The 18,500-nt window shown below is 42.3% G+C and overlaps 1 protein-coding gene across 5 annotated transcripts in view; it reads left to right on the forward strand.

Moving 5' to 3' along the window:
• The first annotated feature begins 454 nt into the window (after positions 1–454).
• LOC132121274 (potassium voltage-gated channel subfamily C member 1-like) overlaps positions 455–18,500 on the forward strand; it is a 45,927-nt gene continuing 27,881 nt past the window's right edge. For all 5 annotated transcript variants that reach the window (XM_059530544.1, XM_059530526.1, XM_059530552.1 and 2 more), the window contains exon 1: positions 455–1,664. In XM_059530544.1, the coding sequence (XP_059386527.1) occupies positions 1,095–1,664 (570 nt within the window). In that variant the 5' untranslated portion in view covers positions 455–1,094. The remainder of the gene's footprint in view (positions 1,665–18,500) is intronic.

Below are 18,500 nucleotides of genomic sequence, written 5' to 3' on the forward strand. Positions count from 1 at the left end.
AATGTCACTTCACTCACCTTTTTTACTCTGACTCATTATTTATTCTCCGGACTTTCATGTTAGCAAATGTGCTTTATATAGGCTGTTGAGCAGTGCATATGAGGGAAAGAATAGAATGGCGCAGCGTTTTTTCAGGCTTTGTCTTCTCTGAAAAAGATTGCATGTCGTTTTGAATAGAGCTTTCCACCGTCTGATACCATCCCAGTATCTGATCTAGTGCACGCGTCGACTCATCCACTCAGCAATTGCGCATGCGCGTCGGTGGGCTCTAGAGGACGCTTATGTTGTCTCTCCGCAGGAATGACGAGCCTCGCTCCACTCTTCGTCAACAGGCACGCGCGGACAGGGAATCTGAAAATATTAATTTGATGGAAATAAAGAGGATACGATCGATCACTTCCGAACAAACACAGGAGGACATTGTGGAGACAAAAGAAGATTTCTGAAGGACCTGACGTCTCCTGTATGAGTGTATCTACATATCCAGTGGCAAAGCATTTTCTAGATGTGATGTGTGTCGTGTTTGTCAACAAACTGCGTGTAAAAATGGGAATCTGGATATGCTTCGAAGAAAACGACTGATGCTTTGATCGAAAAAACGCTTAAAATGTGACCGTTCCAGTGAGCCTCGATCCCTCCACTTTTTGTCGGATTTGAGGAGGCGTCCACTGGGAATCAGGGCAGTGTATGTGTCTCGTTTTGGAGAGAGGAGGGAGTGTGCGCGCTGGAGCTGTCCTTTCAGAACCACACACACACATCTGCCACCAGCGGTGCACCACAAGCCATCAGCCTCGCACCTTCTCCGGACTTCATGGTGCGGAGCCCAAATTCATGACAACATCGGCATTCATTTAACGTCTTTATTTTGTCATTTTTTTCTTGGCATCTGGAGGCAATCCCTTATTCACCTGACCAGAACCTCAAGCGCTCATGCAGCGATTTCCTGCAGCTGAGCTGCCTTTGCGCACCTGTTTTTCTCCGTGCATTCTGTTCCCTCTCTTTTTTCCGTTGCCTGACAATTGCGCACATGTATCCTCCGGGACTTTCAGAGTTGTAATGCCTGACCCGGGCTCGAGACATGCCTAAGCGACGAGATGGGCCAGGGCGACGAGAAAGACCGTGTTGTGATTAACGTGGGAGGGATTCGACACCAAACCTACCGCAGTACCTTGCGCACTCTCCCCGGCACGCGTTTAGCCTGGCTTGCTGAGCCAGATGCCCACAGTCACTTCGACTATGACGCCCAGATCGACGAGTTTTTCTTTGATCGCCACCCTGGAGTTTTTGCACACATTCTCAATTATTACAGGACTGGCAAGTTGCATTGCCCCGCTGATGTTTGTGGCCCTCTTTATGAGGAAGAACTGGCCTTCTGGGGCATCGATGAGACAGATGTGGAGCCCTGCTGCTGGATGACGTACCGGCAGCACCGGGAGGCCGAGGAGGCACTGGACAGTTTCGGTGGAGGGCCAGCTGAAATGGGCAACGATGAGATGGACACAGAAGGTTTAGGTGATCCAGGGGACGGAGACGAGGAACTTGAGATGACTAAACGCCTGGCCCTCGGCGACTTACCTGACGCAAAAAGTGCAGGGTTGTGGCAACGTTGGCAGCGTCGTGTTTGGGCGCTCTTTGAAGATCCATATTCCTCTAAATATGCAAGGGTGAGTAATGAACAAGTTTTAAAGTGGAAGCCCCGCTGTTCACTGATGGTAAGCAGGTGTTGTAATGGATAACAATAGCCTGCCAATATTAAAATCTACTTGAACTAGCTTAAAAGATAATATATATATACATATATATTTATATGCATATTATGCAATATATGCAATTAAATAAACAAATAAATAAATAAAAAATACTGTACATATCTTTTTTTAAAGAACTGTTAAGACATAAAATAAAATGTGGTATTAAAAGGCTGAGATTCTTTGAAAAGGTATTTTTGCTAAAATAGTTCAAAGTAATATTTTATTTCTTTCAAAAATTAACAGTAAAGCATTTTGCCTGCCACATCCAAATCACAATAGTTTGGTAGGAGTCATTTTGTCATGATGTGACGACAAGGAAAATACATAATACTTTTTTTTTTTTTCAGGTCAATTACTTGATAGTTACATGCATGTACATATTTAAGATGCAATGCAAGCACTTTAATTACATGTTTTTATTGGAAATGTTATACATTATATTTAAGCTACTTTTTTAAAAATGCATGAAATATGTTTAGAAAGATATACAGATAACTTGGCCTATGTATTTTAATATTGTTTTTAAAGGACCTCTCCTTTTTATAATTTATTTGACCTTTTTATAATTTAGTTTTTGAAAAGCTGATCACAATGTACAGTTGCTTTTGTGAAAAAAAAAACACAACAGCTGGTTGTCTATATATTTGACCGTGTTTTGATGAATTTATAAGTCTTGCATTTCCTGTAGCATTGTTAGCGATACATCAAACTGAAGCAACTAAATTGGGTCACCCTGGGGAAAACATGTGCAGTCATTCCAGGCGTCTTGCATGCAGCATTGATCGACAGCTCCTCTGACTGCAATGCTGCTGTGCCACGCACAGTGAGCTCCCTTCCCTGCCGCAGGCGTGCTCGTGCACAAATTAACCACTCTGGGAGAACATAAAAGAGAATACATAACGAAGCAAAGGCTTTACTTTATTTATGTGCCCATGCTGCTTTGAGATAAGACACTCAAGGCCGATAACATCATATTGCTCAGGAGGTCTGAGTGACAGCACTTGAGATGCTAGATGTGGTAAACATTTTTAGGTCCTGACATACTTTTACAGTGGGCATAAGGTATTGAAATGTGTACAGCAGTTGCTGAATCCTGAAGCTCAAACAGTAGAGCAAGGCTCTGGCCAAGGTCATGGTTTTGATTCACAGGGAATGCCAGAACTGATAAAATGTTTGTCTACTTTCAATACAATGTTAGTTACTTTAGATAAAAGTGTCAGCCAGATGGGGTCAAGGGGATTTTATGTATTCTATATGTCAATTACAAGGCCAGTCTGATTTGGATACTTAAGAGATGTCCTGTTTGTTTTATGACTGTTTAATAGGAGTAAAATGGACCAGGATCACTGCCAAGATTGCACCCTAGGCTACTGAACGCTGAAAAAACAAGTCAAGAAATGTCAATATACAGTTAGAAGTAGAGTGGATTTATGTCTGAAATCAATTAATCATATGAACCTTTTCTGTGAGTGTTCAAGTGTGCCATTACAGAAGTACACGTCTTTTACTACAAGAAACATACATTACCATACAGTACCAGTAGATTCTTTTGTCCTTTAATTGTAAAAAACTATTCACAAAACGTTACTTTATTTGCTATTTAAAGATGACATGGTTTGACATTTGTCAAATGTCACTTCATTTGGATGATGAAAACACACACCAAAATATTTTTAATAATGTGGCACACAATAATATTTAATTGGATATGAATACTTTTCTTATTATTAATGCCATTTCCTGACTTGTATATTGATTATTAATGTGTTGAAGTGTCTGTGAAGAGCTCTGAATCAGATCTGAGCAAGTCAGTCTTATGGCATTTTAAGTGATCAGTGAATCAGCTATTCAGCACATCTGAATTAATAAAAAAAAAAAAAATGAGTCATACATCTGAATGAACTGCAGGCTTTACCCAACACACAATGGACATGCCTCAGACAATCTTTATGTTTATTGTTTCTGCATGTGATGGAGCAGGAGATTGAGAGACAAAGAGTGAAAGAGAGACAGAGCTGTTATCCTGTTGTCATCAAGCAGATGTTTGTCCTGGTTCCCAAAGGCCCCTGATATTTTTATGTCCTTGGCAGGCAAGATGCTGTTTTTTACAGTGCATGTCTTGGGAATAAGTTGTCATGGCAACGCTTTCAGAGCTCTAATGAAACTGATGAAAGCTGGTCTTCCTCATGAGATGTCAGAAAACATGGTAAACTTCTCTTGAAGTGAACTTCTCTCTTCTCTTGTGTATACGTTTGCCCCGTGTCAGTTACTTTATTTTGTAAATCCATCATTTAGTATGAAGTTTTGTTTACGCAGTGACAAAATATAAGCCAATAAATGAAGAAAACACTGGAATGAATAAAAAATCTTCAAGCTTGTTAGAGAAAGTGGGAGCTGTTATGAATTCCCGAAGGTTTATCTACAAGTTTGGAGGCTTATAATAATATACAAAAGAGGAGACCAGGCTGACTGGCTACATGAAACTTACCACATACTCACATAATAATTGGGTAAATTATAATAAAGGCTATTTGCTTAAATTATGGCCCATACTCATGTGTCTTTCCAGTTGTGCTATGCAATATTCCCATAATGTCCTATTCTCCCAGGAGGCCGTTTAGGCCATTACATGCTTCAGTGTGCCTTGCCCTGTACAACAACAGGAAAAGTGTTGATAATTAATGCACTGGTCGATATGTGATTGCACCTGCTGGCTCATTCCTGGATGAGGGAATTGGCATGTCTCCCAGACTTCCTTTTATCTCCCAGGCTCTCCCAATGGAAGCCCCACCAATGTGGGATGTTGGAATGGTAGCTGAGCAGTGGTTAAGGTGATGGGATGGGTCAACAGTGTAACTATAAATGTAATTACATGCAGGTATTTTTTCAAATATAAGCACAATGTAAAAACATGTATGTACACAATACATACATTGTATTAAAAGATGAATTTAAATGTAAGTACATAGTAGTTAAAGCCACTTAATATAAATTGCGACCTTTGGTTCCAGAATAGTTGACTGGATTTCCAAGATGTCAGTGTTTGTGCTTAAAAATAAATGGGTGTTTCTGGAGTGTAGGGTGGATTAAGTGATTGGAGATGTCTGTGGGTTTTCATTTTGTTGCCAGTGTTTAGGATAATGCATTACAAGTTATTCGAGTTATGTAATCATATTATTGTTTCAAGTAACTAGTAAAGTAACGCATTACTTTTTAATTTACAAGAAAATATCGGAGTTACTTTTTTCCCCATTTATTGATTTAAAGCTCTCCTGTCCCCATGTTGAGAGAAATCGGGAGTAACTTTAGTCCTAGAATAAATGTGAACATGCATTAATTCATCTCACTCACTCAAAAATGTATAAATAAAAATTCCCCAAAATGAATAAAAACTGTTAAAATATCCTTTATGTATTTAATCTCATTTTATTAACCAACTTGCTGGTGACCTTCGATGATCCAATTCAACTATACTAATAAGGAAAAATTACACAACATAACGTACTCGGTTACTAACGTAACCTCGGTTCTCTCTAGAAGAGGAAACGAGTACTGCGTCTTAGCTAAAACGCTACGGGAAAAGTCTCTTTTCACGAAATACTGAAGCAAAAAATTATCCTTAATTTTGTATTTTTGTAAAGCGCATTTGCAGCAGTACACAGCCATAGGCGAGACGGCTCGCTCGCTCATTGGCTGCTTCTGTCTCCATCCTCTCCTGACACCGACAGGGCAGACAGGGCAATAACCTGAGCCCGAGACGGCGTGTTGAGGGACTTTGGCACATAACCGTGCCTAGGTTTGAGCATGACCCTTGAGTCATTAGGCCCAAACTCCAAGCACGACTGGCTCACCGAGAGCGCGTGCAGGTCACCCACACGCTTCACTGAAGCGAGAGCCAACAAGAATACCGTCTTGAACGACAGATGATGGAGGCTAATCGATTGGATCGGCTCAAAAGGGGGACCCTTCATGGCCTCCAAAAACCGCCGCGAGGTCCCATATAGGGACTGACGGAGGTCTGGGTGGATTCAGCCTCCTAGCTCCTCTAAGGAAGCGGATGACCAAATCGTTCCTTCCTATTGACTGACCGAGCGCTGTTTCAGAAAACGCTACGATGGCCACCACATAAACTTTGAGCGTGGATGGGGCTCAGCCCTTATCCAACAGCTCCTGTAGGAAGAAGAGAACCTCCTTCACCTCACAACCAAGGGGTGAACATGCTCGAGCTGTGCACCAGCTTGAGAACACCGACCACTTCGAGGCATACAGACGTCGTGTCGACGGAGCTCTAGCCTGAGTGATGGTATTTAGCACTCCCACTGCGAGATCAGCGGATAACCGTTGAGCGCCCACACATGGAGGGACCACAACTCCGGTTGAGGGTGCCAAATCGAACCCCTGGCCTGCGAGAGGAGGACCCTCCTCAACGGCACTGGCCACGGGGCGACATCTGCTAACTGCATCAAATCTGGGAACCATGGTTGGTTCTTCAAGTTCTTCAAGGTGCTACAAGCAGTATTGAACATCTCTTTTCTCCCACCCGTTCTATCACCTGCGGAAGGAGGGAGACGGGAGGGAAAGCATAAAGCGGGCAGCACGGCCATTTCCATGACAGCGCGCTTTAGTTCTTGGAAAAGAACGCGGGGCAGTGAGCGTTTTCGTGGGACGCGAAGAGGTCCACCTCCGCCCTGCCAAATCTCTCCCACAACAGCTGGTCTGTTTGCGGGTGTAGAGACCATTCGCCCGTGGGAACATTGCCTCTGGACAGCCTGTCTGGACCCAGATTCTGTAGCCCAGGCCCATGCACTGCCCTCAGCGAACGCACGTTGTGCTGAGCCCAAACCAGGAGCCGTTCCGCCAGCCAGTACAGGTTTCGGGACCGCCCTGGCGATTTATGTAGGACACCACAGACATGTTGTCCGAACGGACTAAGACGTGGTGGCCCTTGATTTGGGGACAAAAGCGCATCAGCGCGTTCTCCACTGCCAGCATTTCCAGACAGTTGATATGATGGAGCTTTTCCCGTTCTGACCACAGGCCAAAGGACGGTCTGCCCTCGAACAGCACTCCCCATCCCGAAGTGGAGGCGTCCGTCGACACCATCTTCACATTCGAGGAAGTCCCCAGGCTTAAACCTGATTGGTACCAGCCGTTTGCTGTCCAGGGTTTCAGGGCTGTGACACAGCCCTGATTGACCTTGAGACACAGTCGGCCAGACACCCACGCTCTGCGCGGCACCCGCGCCTTCAGCCAGAGCTGCAGGGGGCGCATGCGGAGCAGGCCCAGCTGCAGAACCGGAGATGCTGAGGCCATGAGACCCAGCACCTTCTGACAGTGCTTGAGCGAAACGGTCGCGCCGCAGCGGAGAGAACTCGCTGCGCGCTGAATGCCCAACGCGCGCTGTGGTGACAGCCGCGCCGTCATGGAACACGAGTTCAGAACTATACCCAAAAACAGAATCGTCTGACTGGGGTTCAGCGAACTCTTCGCCCAATTGACACTGAGACCGAGCTTCTCGAGGTGATCGAGTAAAACGGCCCTGTGCTCCACGAGCTTCGGATGCGAAGTGCGCTCTGTTGACTGGGCAACGGCGGCGCTTGGGTGCACTGCACCATGGGCGTTACGCCTGTGGCATTTGAGGCGGGTAGCGCACTGATCACAGCGGGCAGATCGCTCGTCCTCGACCCCATCCCGGTGCTTAACCGATTGGGGGAGGGCTGAGCGGGTCCCATGGGACTCGTGATGTCTGCGAGTAACTGTGGGCTGCAATGCACATTTACCACTTTCGACTCGCTGTCTGCCTGGGCAGAGCGTACGTGCACGGGTTTCGTTTTTACAGAAACCACGCGCCGTGTGTGACATAGTGTATGTGGGCACTGAGGAGTGGGCACGTTTACTATGTGGCGCGCGTGACCGATCTGAGTCGATCTTATGTGCGCGAGCCCTGTGTGCAGGGCTGTGCTCACATGTGGAGATGGGCACTGAGGAGTGGGCATCGTCACTACATTTATAGCACCATCGGCCGTGGCCGGACGAACGTGCATGGGTTTAGTTTTTACAGAAACCACATGACGCGTGTGACATAGTGATTGTGGGCACTGAGGAGTGGGCACGTTTACTATGTAGTGCGCGCGATCGACTTGAATCGCTTTTATGGAAGCGAGCCCTGTGTGAAGGGCTGTGCTTACATGTGGAGATGGGCACTGAGCAGTGGGCATCGTCACTACATTTATAGCACTATCGGCCTTGGCCGGGACACCAGAAATTACACCTTTTCGGGAAATATCTGGGTAGCCGTGATAACGGTTTCTGTGTGCAGGCAAGCGGGCAACTGTACAGGCTTGCGCATTGCAAAAGACGCTGAAACAGTCACAATCCCTGGAACTGAAACAGCGGCGCACTTAGGTGAGAGTTCGGCCGCGGCGACTCGTACACCGGCGCTTTCCTAGGATGGCTTCGGGGATCCCGGCCTCACCGTAATCCTCTGCCGCGGTCCCCGCGGCGCGGGGCGACGGCCGGTAGAGCGAGAACGGGGGTCTCGAGCTGCGTTGCTGAAGCTGTTGTGATAACGGCTTTTGTGTGCAGGCAAGCGGGCAACTGTGCAGGCTTGCGCGTTGCAGAAAACACTGAGACAGTCACAATTCCTGGAACTGAAACAGCGGCGCGCTTGGGTGAGAGCTCGGCCACAGCGGAACTCGTACACCTGCGCTTCAATGAAGCAGCCATCGTGAATAGTGCAGACGCAGCGTCATGCAGCAGGCTTTAGATGGCAACACCGCTTTCGTAAAAATAAATGGGTGCGTCGTTTCGTAAACACAAAGGTGCGTCGTTATCGCCTGTTCCACCGGCAGAAGTGACTGGTAGTTCCTGTTTTTAGCATCATCCAGTGTTGAGAATGCTAGTGAGACAGACGAACGAGTTCGTGCTGAATATGGAGCGTTCCAAGCCTTTGCCACCTCTTCGTGAAGCTCAGGAAGAAATGAGGTGGGCTTTGAGAAGTACGCTCATCCGAAAAGAAAATACCATCCAGCCGGGAACGAGAGGGGGGCGCTGGTGCAGACCACTCGAGGCCGAGACTCGTCGCGGCCAGCGCGAGCACTCGCCCCAGCTCCTTCTCGATGTCAGCTCGTCTGCTGGGCTTCTGAGCAGAAGGCGCGAGATCCTCGGAGCTCGCCCAGCCCTCACTATCCGAAGCTAGCAGAGAGCGCGTGTCCTCTTCCCCCGACTCGGCCCTGAGATCGACTTCCTCGGACGACGCGGCGGCAAATAGCGGGCGCTGCCCATCGGGAAGCGATGCAGGGGAGGCCGGTGAAGCAGGGTGAACCGGCGAGCTCTGTTGAGCTGAAGACGGTTCCGGAATCCGCTGGAAGCGGCACTTTTACGGCGCCTCAGCGCAGCGGAGAATGCAGGCTCAGAGAAAAAGGCCAGGCGAGTCCTCAGAGTCACCATGGCAACAGCTCGCAGTGAGGGCATCCGCCGTCAGCGAGCGCGAGCGCTGCATGATCTTCACCCAGGCAGGAGACACAGATGACGTACCGGTCTCCCTCGCTGAGTGGGGCTCTGACGAGCCGCAGGAAGGCATCTTAAAAAAGACGCAAGCTCTTTTACGAGTGTGTGTCGCAGGGCGAACACACACACACGCATAAAGAACAGCTGGATATAACAGAATTGAAAGGATATAGGCGCCGGACAGCGCAGTAGGAACGGCAGTGGAAGGCGGCGAAGGCCAGCAGCTTCAGAATGGCTCGTCCCGCTGATATGCCTCTCAGACGACGCTTGCTTCCTCCGTGATCCAGCGATGCGTGAGCTTTGCTGAAGAGATGAAAAATCAGGTGAGTCAGCCTTTTCGAGCTCCTTTTATAAGGTTGGGCCACACCCGTTTCGGCAGGAAGTGGCGTGAAGGGCGCGGAGCGTTCTTATTGGTCTGATATGGCATCAGCCTGCGCTCGATAGGCTGTGCACTTGCCGCAGAAGCAGCCAATGAGCGAGCGAGCCGTCTCGCCTATGGCTGTGTACTGCTGCAAATGCGCTTTACAAAAATTCAAAATTAAGGATAATTTTTTGCTTCAGTATTTCGTGAAAAGAGACTTTTCCCGTAGCGTCTTAGCTAAGACGCAGTACGAGAGAACTCTCATAAGAGAAACTAACATTTCTTCTTCTTTTTTTATTGCTGAAGAGTGTTGAACTTGCTTCTTCTGCATTCTACTGAACAAATGTGAATTTTCATTTCCTTCAGCCTGAGGCTTTTGGTGTGAAAGGGCTGTTACATTTGGCAAAAATATAACTTTTTATTTTAAAAGCAAACAAGCAAGCCCAGCCCAGATTTAAGGAGTAACGCAAAAGTAACATAATGAATTACTTTCAATAAAAAGTAACTAAGTAATGTAATTAGTTACCTTTTTAGTAACTTTCCCCAACACCGTTTGTTGCTACTTAAATCTTACATTTCATGAAGCACAGTGTGAAGAAAACTCCATGTTGTCCTTTGCAAGTCAAGCAGCTTGAGAAGTAGGGGTAGGTGGAAAAATTAAACCAAATCAAGGCATTCTGGGTCTCTTTGTATTAGTCTTCAGCCATGGTCCGGCTGTGATGAGTTTGTTGTCACAGCAAGATCACATGATCTCCCACCTCTAACTCTTGTTTCTGTACCTGCAGAGAGGGAGGATTCACACATTATCACCTTCACCTCAACAGACTTCCCTGAGCCCTAACCCTGACACTCTTTCACAAAAACAGAGCAGAAAGCACATAATCGCTCACTCCACAACAGGACTGTCCTACATGCCCCTCGGCAGATCTCAAAACAGCCTAATTGGGAACAAAACAGGTTCTTTGATGGATTGTTTTTGCTCCCCATTTAAATGGGTAATGTTGACTGTTCTTGAGTAGGAATGTTTGGAGATGGTGAGAGGCAGACTTTCATTTTAAACGTGATTATCTTGAACAGCATGAAATCTGAAAGATGCTCATCAAATTTATTTGGTTGCCATAGAGATATTAGAAGGGGGTTTGGGAATAATTTAGGAAAGAAAACCCACTACGGAAAAAAAATCTGTTATAATAACTTCCTGTAATTATAATTCTTATGAAAGAGGCATGGCTTTTCAATTGTGTTCCTGCCTGGGCCACAGACGGCAAATCGAGGAGGTCCTCTCCTCTTGAGAAAAGTATTTAAAAATAAATCTGTCCATATTTTTGAGAGTGTTAATCCACATAGGAAAAAATGGTCTTACACTACACAGAACTGCCATTTGAAAAAATTAAATCAATTAGATTAACTGTGGACAACTGCACAAAGTATTGATCCTCTGTATGGAAGGATATTCCGGACTATTTTCAAAAGGAATTGCATATTACCTCTGACCTCTGACCTCTGACTTCTCTGATGTATCAGTCAGTGCAATGACTTCATACAAATCAATCAAAAGGGCATTTAAACATAACTAACAGGCCTGATTTAATCTGTGGGTCACCATTTGAGATTCCACAAAAAAAAAAATTCCACAAAAATATTATGTAGCACAACCATTTCCACAATAATTATAAGAACTGTTTATTATGTATTTTCAATGATTTCTGAAGGATCATGTGACACTGAAAAATTCAGTATTGCAATAACATAAATTACATTTTAATATAAAATAAAACATTTAAATGTTAAAATTGTAACAATATTGAACAATAGTGATGTTTCTACTGAATTTTTAAGCATAAGAGATGTCTTTCAAAAACATTTATAAACATTTAGCAGATCTCTGTATACTCAACCATGGACAGAAACACATCTCTCTCTCTCTCTCTCTCTCTCTCTCACTCACTCTCTCTCCCCAAAAGGTTACGCACTGAATCAAGTGACTAGTTTTTGTACCTCTTGCATAATCATCATAATGTGCATAATAATGCATACTTTTGTGAGGTTAATCTTATATGTCACATTATAAGTCAAGCACACCATCTGTTATAATAAACTGGGATTTTTTCAATCAGGTCAGGCTATGTGTGCTGTGCTGGGTGTGTGAGGACAGTGGGTGCCAGAGTTTCAGAAGCTTGGTATAGGGAGTATTCAGGTATATAACAGGTTCCTCTGAGTCATTAAAGGGATAGTTCACCCACAAATGAAAATTTGATGTTTAATCAAAATCATTATACATTGATGTGTAAAGACACGGATAGATCAGTCTGTGCAAGAAACTGAACAGTATTTATATAGTTTTTTTACCTCTGATTCACCGCAATGTTAGATCTGTACTAAGCAAGTTTGCGTCTTCTTCTTCAGCCGGTGCGTGTCGCGTCTTCTTCTTCTTCTTGCTTTACGACAGTTTGCAGACCTATAAGTGCATTATCTCTCAAAGGGACCATTGATACTCCTAATTGAGATTATAGATAGAGTGGCAATGGTCCACTTGACCATGGTCCACATGAGCTGTAGGGTTTAATTTGGTTTTGTCTGTATATGTTTTTTTTTACTCTGAAAACCGTGTAGCCCATTGACTGCAATTATATGACTGACAGACTGCAAAGGTTTGGTAAAAATGGTAAAAATCTTTGTTTGTGTGGCTGTGATTTTAAAGGAAGGGGACCTAATTGATGCCTGGTCCAGCTTTTAAATTAAACACATCAGCTTAAACAAAATATATTTGCTCTCAGTGTCCTTCACAGGACAAAAACTCCTTAAAAACATAATGCTTGGATCTCTTTTGAGTGTAATGTCTACTGTAAGCATGTGTTCTATCCACCTTATTTTTAACCTACGAGCAGACTTGGCCATATTTAACTTCAATGTGCAAGGCTTCCTGTGTTTTCTGCATTTATTTATTTTAGCTTAAAAAACAGTGTTATGCTGCATGATGTTATTGATTGTTATCAGTTATCAGTTTGCTATCAGATTTATTCTCATAAACACACTGATTTGTAGGCCAAATAGTTTGGCCATTTACCTAACTTTGTTGTTCTTCTATTTATTTAACAATTTCGACCAATGAAAATAAAGTCTTGCACATTTACAAACAGCCTTGAAAAATAAGGTGGATAAGTGCTGAAATATTTAGAGACAGAATAAGACACTGGGGACATATAGTAATGCATTATTATTATGTATTATTTGTACATGCACATAACTGGATTTATGTAATATATGTTTTTATGTAATCAGTCAGCATGCAAAAATTAAACAGGACTGGAAGAGGTTTCCCATGGATTTTTTTATTTTATTTATTATTATGGAAGGCTTTTCTATCTGCCTTGTGGCCACAGGCACATTTCTTTAATTCTTTCTTTCGTTCTCCTTAGTATTTATTTCCATCTCTGTCTCCCTAAGTGAGTCATTAATTTAAAAGTTCATTTTCATTATTATGGTACAACTCAAAGGTTATTCTCTTGGAGACAGTAGTCCAAAACACTTAATGCATTGGAATAGTTATAGGGCAATGGTAAGACAGTGATACGTCTTACCATGCTCTCATCGAACTGGCAGAAGATCCTTGAAGTGAGACTAGCACAGATTCTTGCTATGTTAATGCAGAACAGAAGCCAGCCCCAGAGGAAGCCTACAGTGATTAACATTAATTAGATTGCAGCAGCTGAGTAAAGCCCATGCTCCCTTAATTACCGGAGAGAAATAGGGTGGAGTACCTTGACACAGTGTACTGGCTATAACCTCCGGCATGTTCTGCAGAAAATGATCTGCTGAGAAACAGAGTAAGGTATTTCTTATCATGCAGAACATTTAAAGAAAAAAAGAAGCAGGCACCATTTACTGCAATATACACATGCTGTCCCATTCCTCCTAATTTTTAGGACACCCTGTGATTACCGCTCTCCCCCACTCCATCTCCCCCAGTTCTGTCTATGAGCTGTAAGTAGAGCAGGACACCCTTTTAAAAAGCTGCAGGGCAGTGGCTCTAGGGACCCAGCAACTGTGAATAGCCTTGATACCATGGGCCATTAGAATTGGGTGTTAGACATTCAAACTGGGGCACCCAGATGCGAAGAGCTCTGTTTTTTTGCTTTTTTTTTTTTTTGTGTGTGGATTTTGCTCAAGGCAGGTGGAACTGTATTTAAAGGGCACCTATTATGCCCCTTTTTACAAGATGTATTATTTGGGTGTCCCCAGAATGTGTCTGTGAAGTTTCGGCCCGAAATACCCAACAGATAATTTATTATAACAGCTGGAAAATGTCATTTTTGGGGTGTCTAAAAAGTGCTGCAATTGAGCTACATCTTCCAGCCCCTTCTCCAGAAGAGGCCGTCACGTGTACGTCTCTCTGCATTGCATATCTACAGCAATGAACAGCCGGTAAAAGCAACATGACTGAGAGCAAGAGAATTAGTGTTTTGCCATACATATGGTAAGCCAAATGCACTGAAAGTGGAACGAAACAGCACAATTCTACAGAGCTCGCGGATCATTTGACCGACCATGCTACCGAACAAATTTCATGCTACGAACGGTGAGAATTAATCTCACAAGCACAGCGCTGATCAGTTAAAAAATACTTAATGTATGCACACAAATATGGCTAAAATGCTGAGTGCTGAGAAATGGAGGACAGCAAACAACCGCTGAAGGTGGAAACTGTAGCAATGCAGGACTGTCAATCAACCCTGTGGCCCCGCCCTATGTAGTGTGACGTCACACTGCAAAACAGTAGGCCTAGTGAAAATGACTTGGTTTAAAGGGGATTAAAAAATGAGGAGTGGGTGGATTTTTATCATTGTAGGCAGAGGTGGGTAGAGTACCCAAAAACTGTACTCAAGTAAAAGTAAAAGTACTTCTAGAAATATTTACTCAAGTAAAAGTAAAAGTACTAGTCTTGAATAGTTACTTGAGTAAGAGTAAAAGAGTATCGGATAAAAAATCTACTCAAGTAGTTAGTAACTAGTTACTTTGGGTCATATATACTGAGCCAATTTTTATTTAGATATATAGATAAAATGTATGTAATGTATGTGTGTGTGTATAAATGTATATATTTCATCATCCTTTACTCCAATTTATGTAATTTATTATAAAAGCTTGTCTGTTTACTTAAGTAACAGATATAGGTGTCATGCCATAACATATTTTTAATACGACTGACTTTATATTAAATGTGAATTTAACATTGAAAGTTAATGTGATTTAAATATTGCTACTAATCTTTCATTGTTCAGAAAGAGAGCAAATAACATTTACATTATTAAAGATAATTTTCACTGACAGTCTAGATTTCAATCACTCTCAGAAACTCCCATTAAAATCACTGAAACTGTTAACACTGTGAAATCAATATCTTAATTAAAGATTCGTACACACATCTGCACTTTGTTGTTCCTGCGAGAGAATTCGCCAGAAAGAGGTATTCAGTCAGCGAGCGAGTGAAGGAAGCACCGGCATTTTAGCGATGACTCATCTGAACACCTCTGATTGGCCAATGCTTTAATAAGCTCAAAAGAATCATGTGTGATTTGTTATAATGCGCAGCGTGGTATAAACGCATCTATCTCTGGCTCAGCGCCAGCAAGCGATCACAGATCTGAATTTAGCAGCTGACTTGCACCAGTGTGATTGTATTAAAATTAATAAAATCTTAATCGGCTATTTTTTGTCTTTTGGAAGCTTCATTCAACTTGACTCCCTCTGTTATAAGCCACACACGTACAACAAACTAATGTCACAGTGGTATCGTGTACTGTAATCGAATGTAGCCCAAGTTATTACCTGTTAAACAGTAGACAGCACACGCGGTGTTCATCTAATAAGGATCTCCATCGCTAGCAAATAATAACCTTTGCAGATTTCAATTCAGTGCAGTTCCAGCCACGTTTTCAACGCTCTTTCTGTTCTTAAACGTTACAACTCAGAGTGAACCACTTCAGATGCTCAGCGCGTGCGGCAGGGAACTGAACGACTCATTCAAACTGATTCATGAACCAATTCACTTGTTTGCCAATTGGTTTGATCAAGCCTTTGAACAGTATTGACTCAAAAGAATGAATCATTCGCGATTGGGCATCGCTCATTGCCCAGAGAAAAGTAGACGGCGCGTTTGGAATAAACTGAAGCATTTATAACATTTATTGCATTAAGATAAAGTAACGAGAGGAGCGTCGCCCACAGTAACGAAGTAAAAGTACAGATTTCCCCCCCAAAATTTACTCAAGTAAGAGTATAAAGTACCCATCTTTAAATATACTCCGAAAAGTATTCGTTACCCCAAAAAATTACTCAAGTAAATGTAACGAAGTAAATGTAACTCGTTACTACCCACCTCTGATTGTAGGGTAGTACTGCCAACACATTTATGTTCAAACACCATTTAAAATTGGATTTTACATAGGTGCCCTTTAAGCTCAAGAGGATTTTGCTCCTGTGCTTCCAAACAGTTTTAAAAGCATAGTTCAGAAGACTGACAGATTTTAGTTTTTTGATGATTGTCAGCTTATTGCACAAGCCGAGTATCATGATTATAATGTAAAAAATTATACTAAAACATTAAAAAATTATACTAAAACATATATATTTTAATATAGATATTTTCTTAGAAATTATAAAATATTGTAAAAATATTATCTTTTGTGTTCCACAGAAGAGAGTTAATTGTGCAGGTTTGGAATGACGCGAGGTTAAGCATTTACTTTTTTGGTTAACTATTCCTTTAAAAGTATGTCAAAGATTTAGCTGCTGAAAGACTAACTCAAACAAACATACAGTATTTTGTATTTTAATTTATTATTATATTAATATATTATTAAGTTAAATTGAACTATGCATAAAATCTGCAAATTAAATATGAAATTTTCAAAAAAGAGAAAAATTAGTTTTAAAACAAACCTGTCTATACCAGTAATAATTTCTAATCTAGCCTTTGAATTCATGGTTTATTTAAAGTCCTGTTTGATCCTGAAGGGAGATCCCAGAATAGAACAAGACATTAAGCAGAGCTTTAAACAAAGCACACAGTGAGAGCTTGGGGTATAAAGTGCTGCTGGCGGGGCTGGAGAAGAGGCTCCATGGCGAGATCTGTGGCAGCGTATCTGTGAAAACAGAGGAAGATAGCTGATACCTTTCATTTTAATGCACTCTAGTTCTAGTCAGAACACTGTTTGATGGTCTGAGTTTTGTCCTTTGTTCCTGTGACTGCAGTAAGCAATGAGTTCACGTGATTCCCAAACAGTCCAACAGGGCTAATTCATCTGTTTGAATACAGAAAACAAGAAAAGAATCAAATATCACAGGTAAACAATTGTGCTGACAAAGTCATTCAACAGTGCATGAACTGGTCATTCAGATTCAGCCACCTGTCTGCCTCACAGAAATGAATGTTTAACGGCCATTGAGGGGTGACTTATTATGCATTTAAGCCGAAAGGCATTTGTGTAAACAAGATAGCTGATACCTTTCTTTTTAATGGACTTTATGGTATGCTGACTTGTCTGCTTCCATTGCAGATTAGTCTGACCACTGTCGATCGGCTCACTTTATTGAGGAAGGGAAGGACTGTTTTTACTAATAAGCAAGGTTATATGATTGATCAAACAGAACAATACAGCAGCAGCAATTGATCTCTTTGAATACAGAGGAGAGATAAAAATCATTGTCACAGGTAAACAATTGTGCTGACAAAGCCACTGAACATTGACATTGCGTCTCATTCAGCTTATCCACCTGTCAGCCAAACAGAACTTTACATACAACATTACAGGGTGAAACTTGAATGGTACTCCCAGGAATGTCCCAAAATGGATCTTTTAGTGTGGTTTTTTTGCAGCGTTAGTGTAATGATAATTCCTAGATAGAAAATGTTTTTACCTGCACTTAGACTGGTTTGCATTCACAAGCTGCACTATGTGATTTGGCCACCCAAATAATTCCGACTGAATCAAACAGTTTTGACCTGTTCATGTAAAGAACTGATTGTTATGTATTTCATTAGCAAACCCATTAAAGCTGACACAAAATACAGGACTTTATTTGTTTTAATATTGCGCGGGAGTATAATTATCTGGTTGTATCCTCTACAGACATGGACTTATCAGTAAAGTTTCTCACAGCTCTCTTTGAAAATGTGGCCTGTCGTTTGTGGAAGTCTGCTGTTTGTGTTACTTGTGTGATTATGAGCATGCCAACATGATATTTAATAGTCAAGTGCTACATGCAAACTAAATCTTGAAGAGGTCAGGCAGAAGCCTTTGTTCCTTATAAGAAAATTTGATTAATTGTGGAATTATCATAAACATATACCATTTGCTGAGATGTTCCTGTGTTTTTTTATGAATCATGGATTTAATGCTTGTGCACATGGATAAATGCATGGTATTGCTCTGTGTAGAAAGACATTGTGTGATCATTTGTGTTGATAAGAATTGCCCCATTAATAATTATTTGGACAATGCTGTCATTTAAGATCTAGCTGATGAATGACAATCCATTAACTGGATTACTAGCTGACTGACTTCATAAATCTGTTTACTGTAAATGTTAATTTAGTACTGCATAAACAAATCTACACAGACCTTATTGCTTCCAAACCAGTAAAACCAAGCTTCAAAGGTGATGTTTATTTTGTGCATAACCAATTCCAACAAACGGAATTGCAAAATAACTTTTGGAAAAAATAATATTCTAAACTAAAACTTTGCAGTAAACAAAGTTAAAACACATTATTGTTTTTTTATTTGATTTGATTTTTCATTTTTAAAAAATGCAAAGATTTGAGAGATTTGAAGAGGTCCTTGCTGGCCAAAAGGATTGCATCACTTTATGTGTTC

The sequence above is a fragment of the Carassius carassius genome, chromosome 3, assembly GCF_963082965.1.
Source record: "Carassius carassius chromosome 3, fCarCar2.1, whole genome shotgun sequence".
NCBI lineage: Eukaryota > Metazoa > Chordata > Actinopteri > Cypriniformes > Cyprinidae > Carassius > Carassius carassius.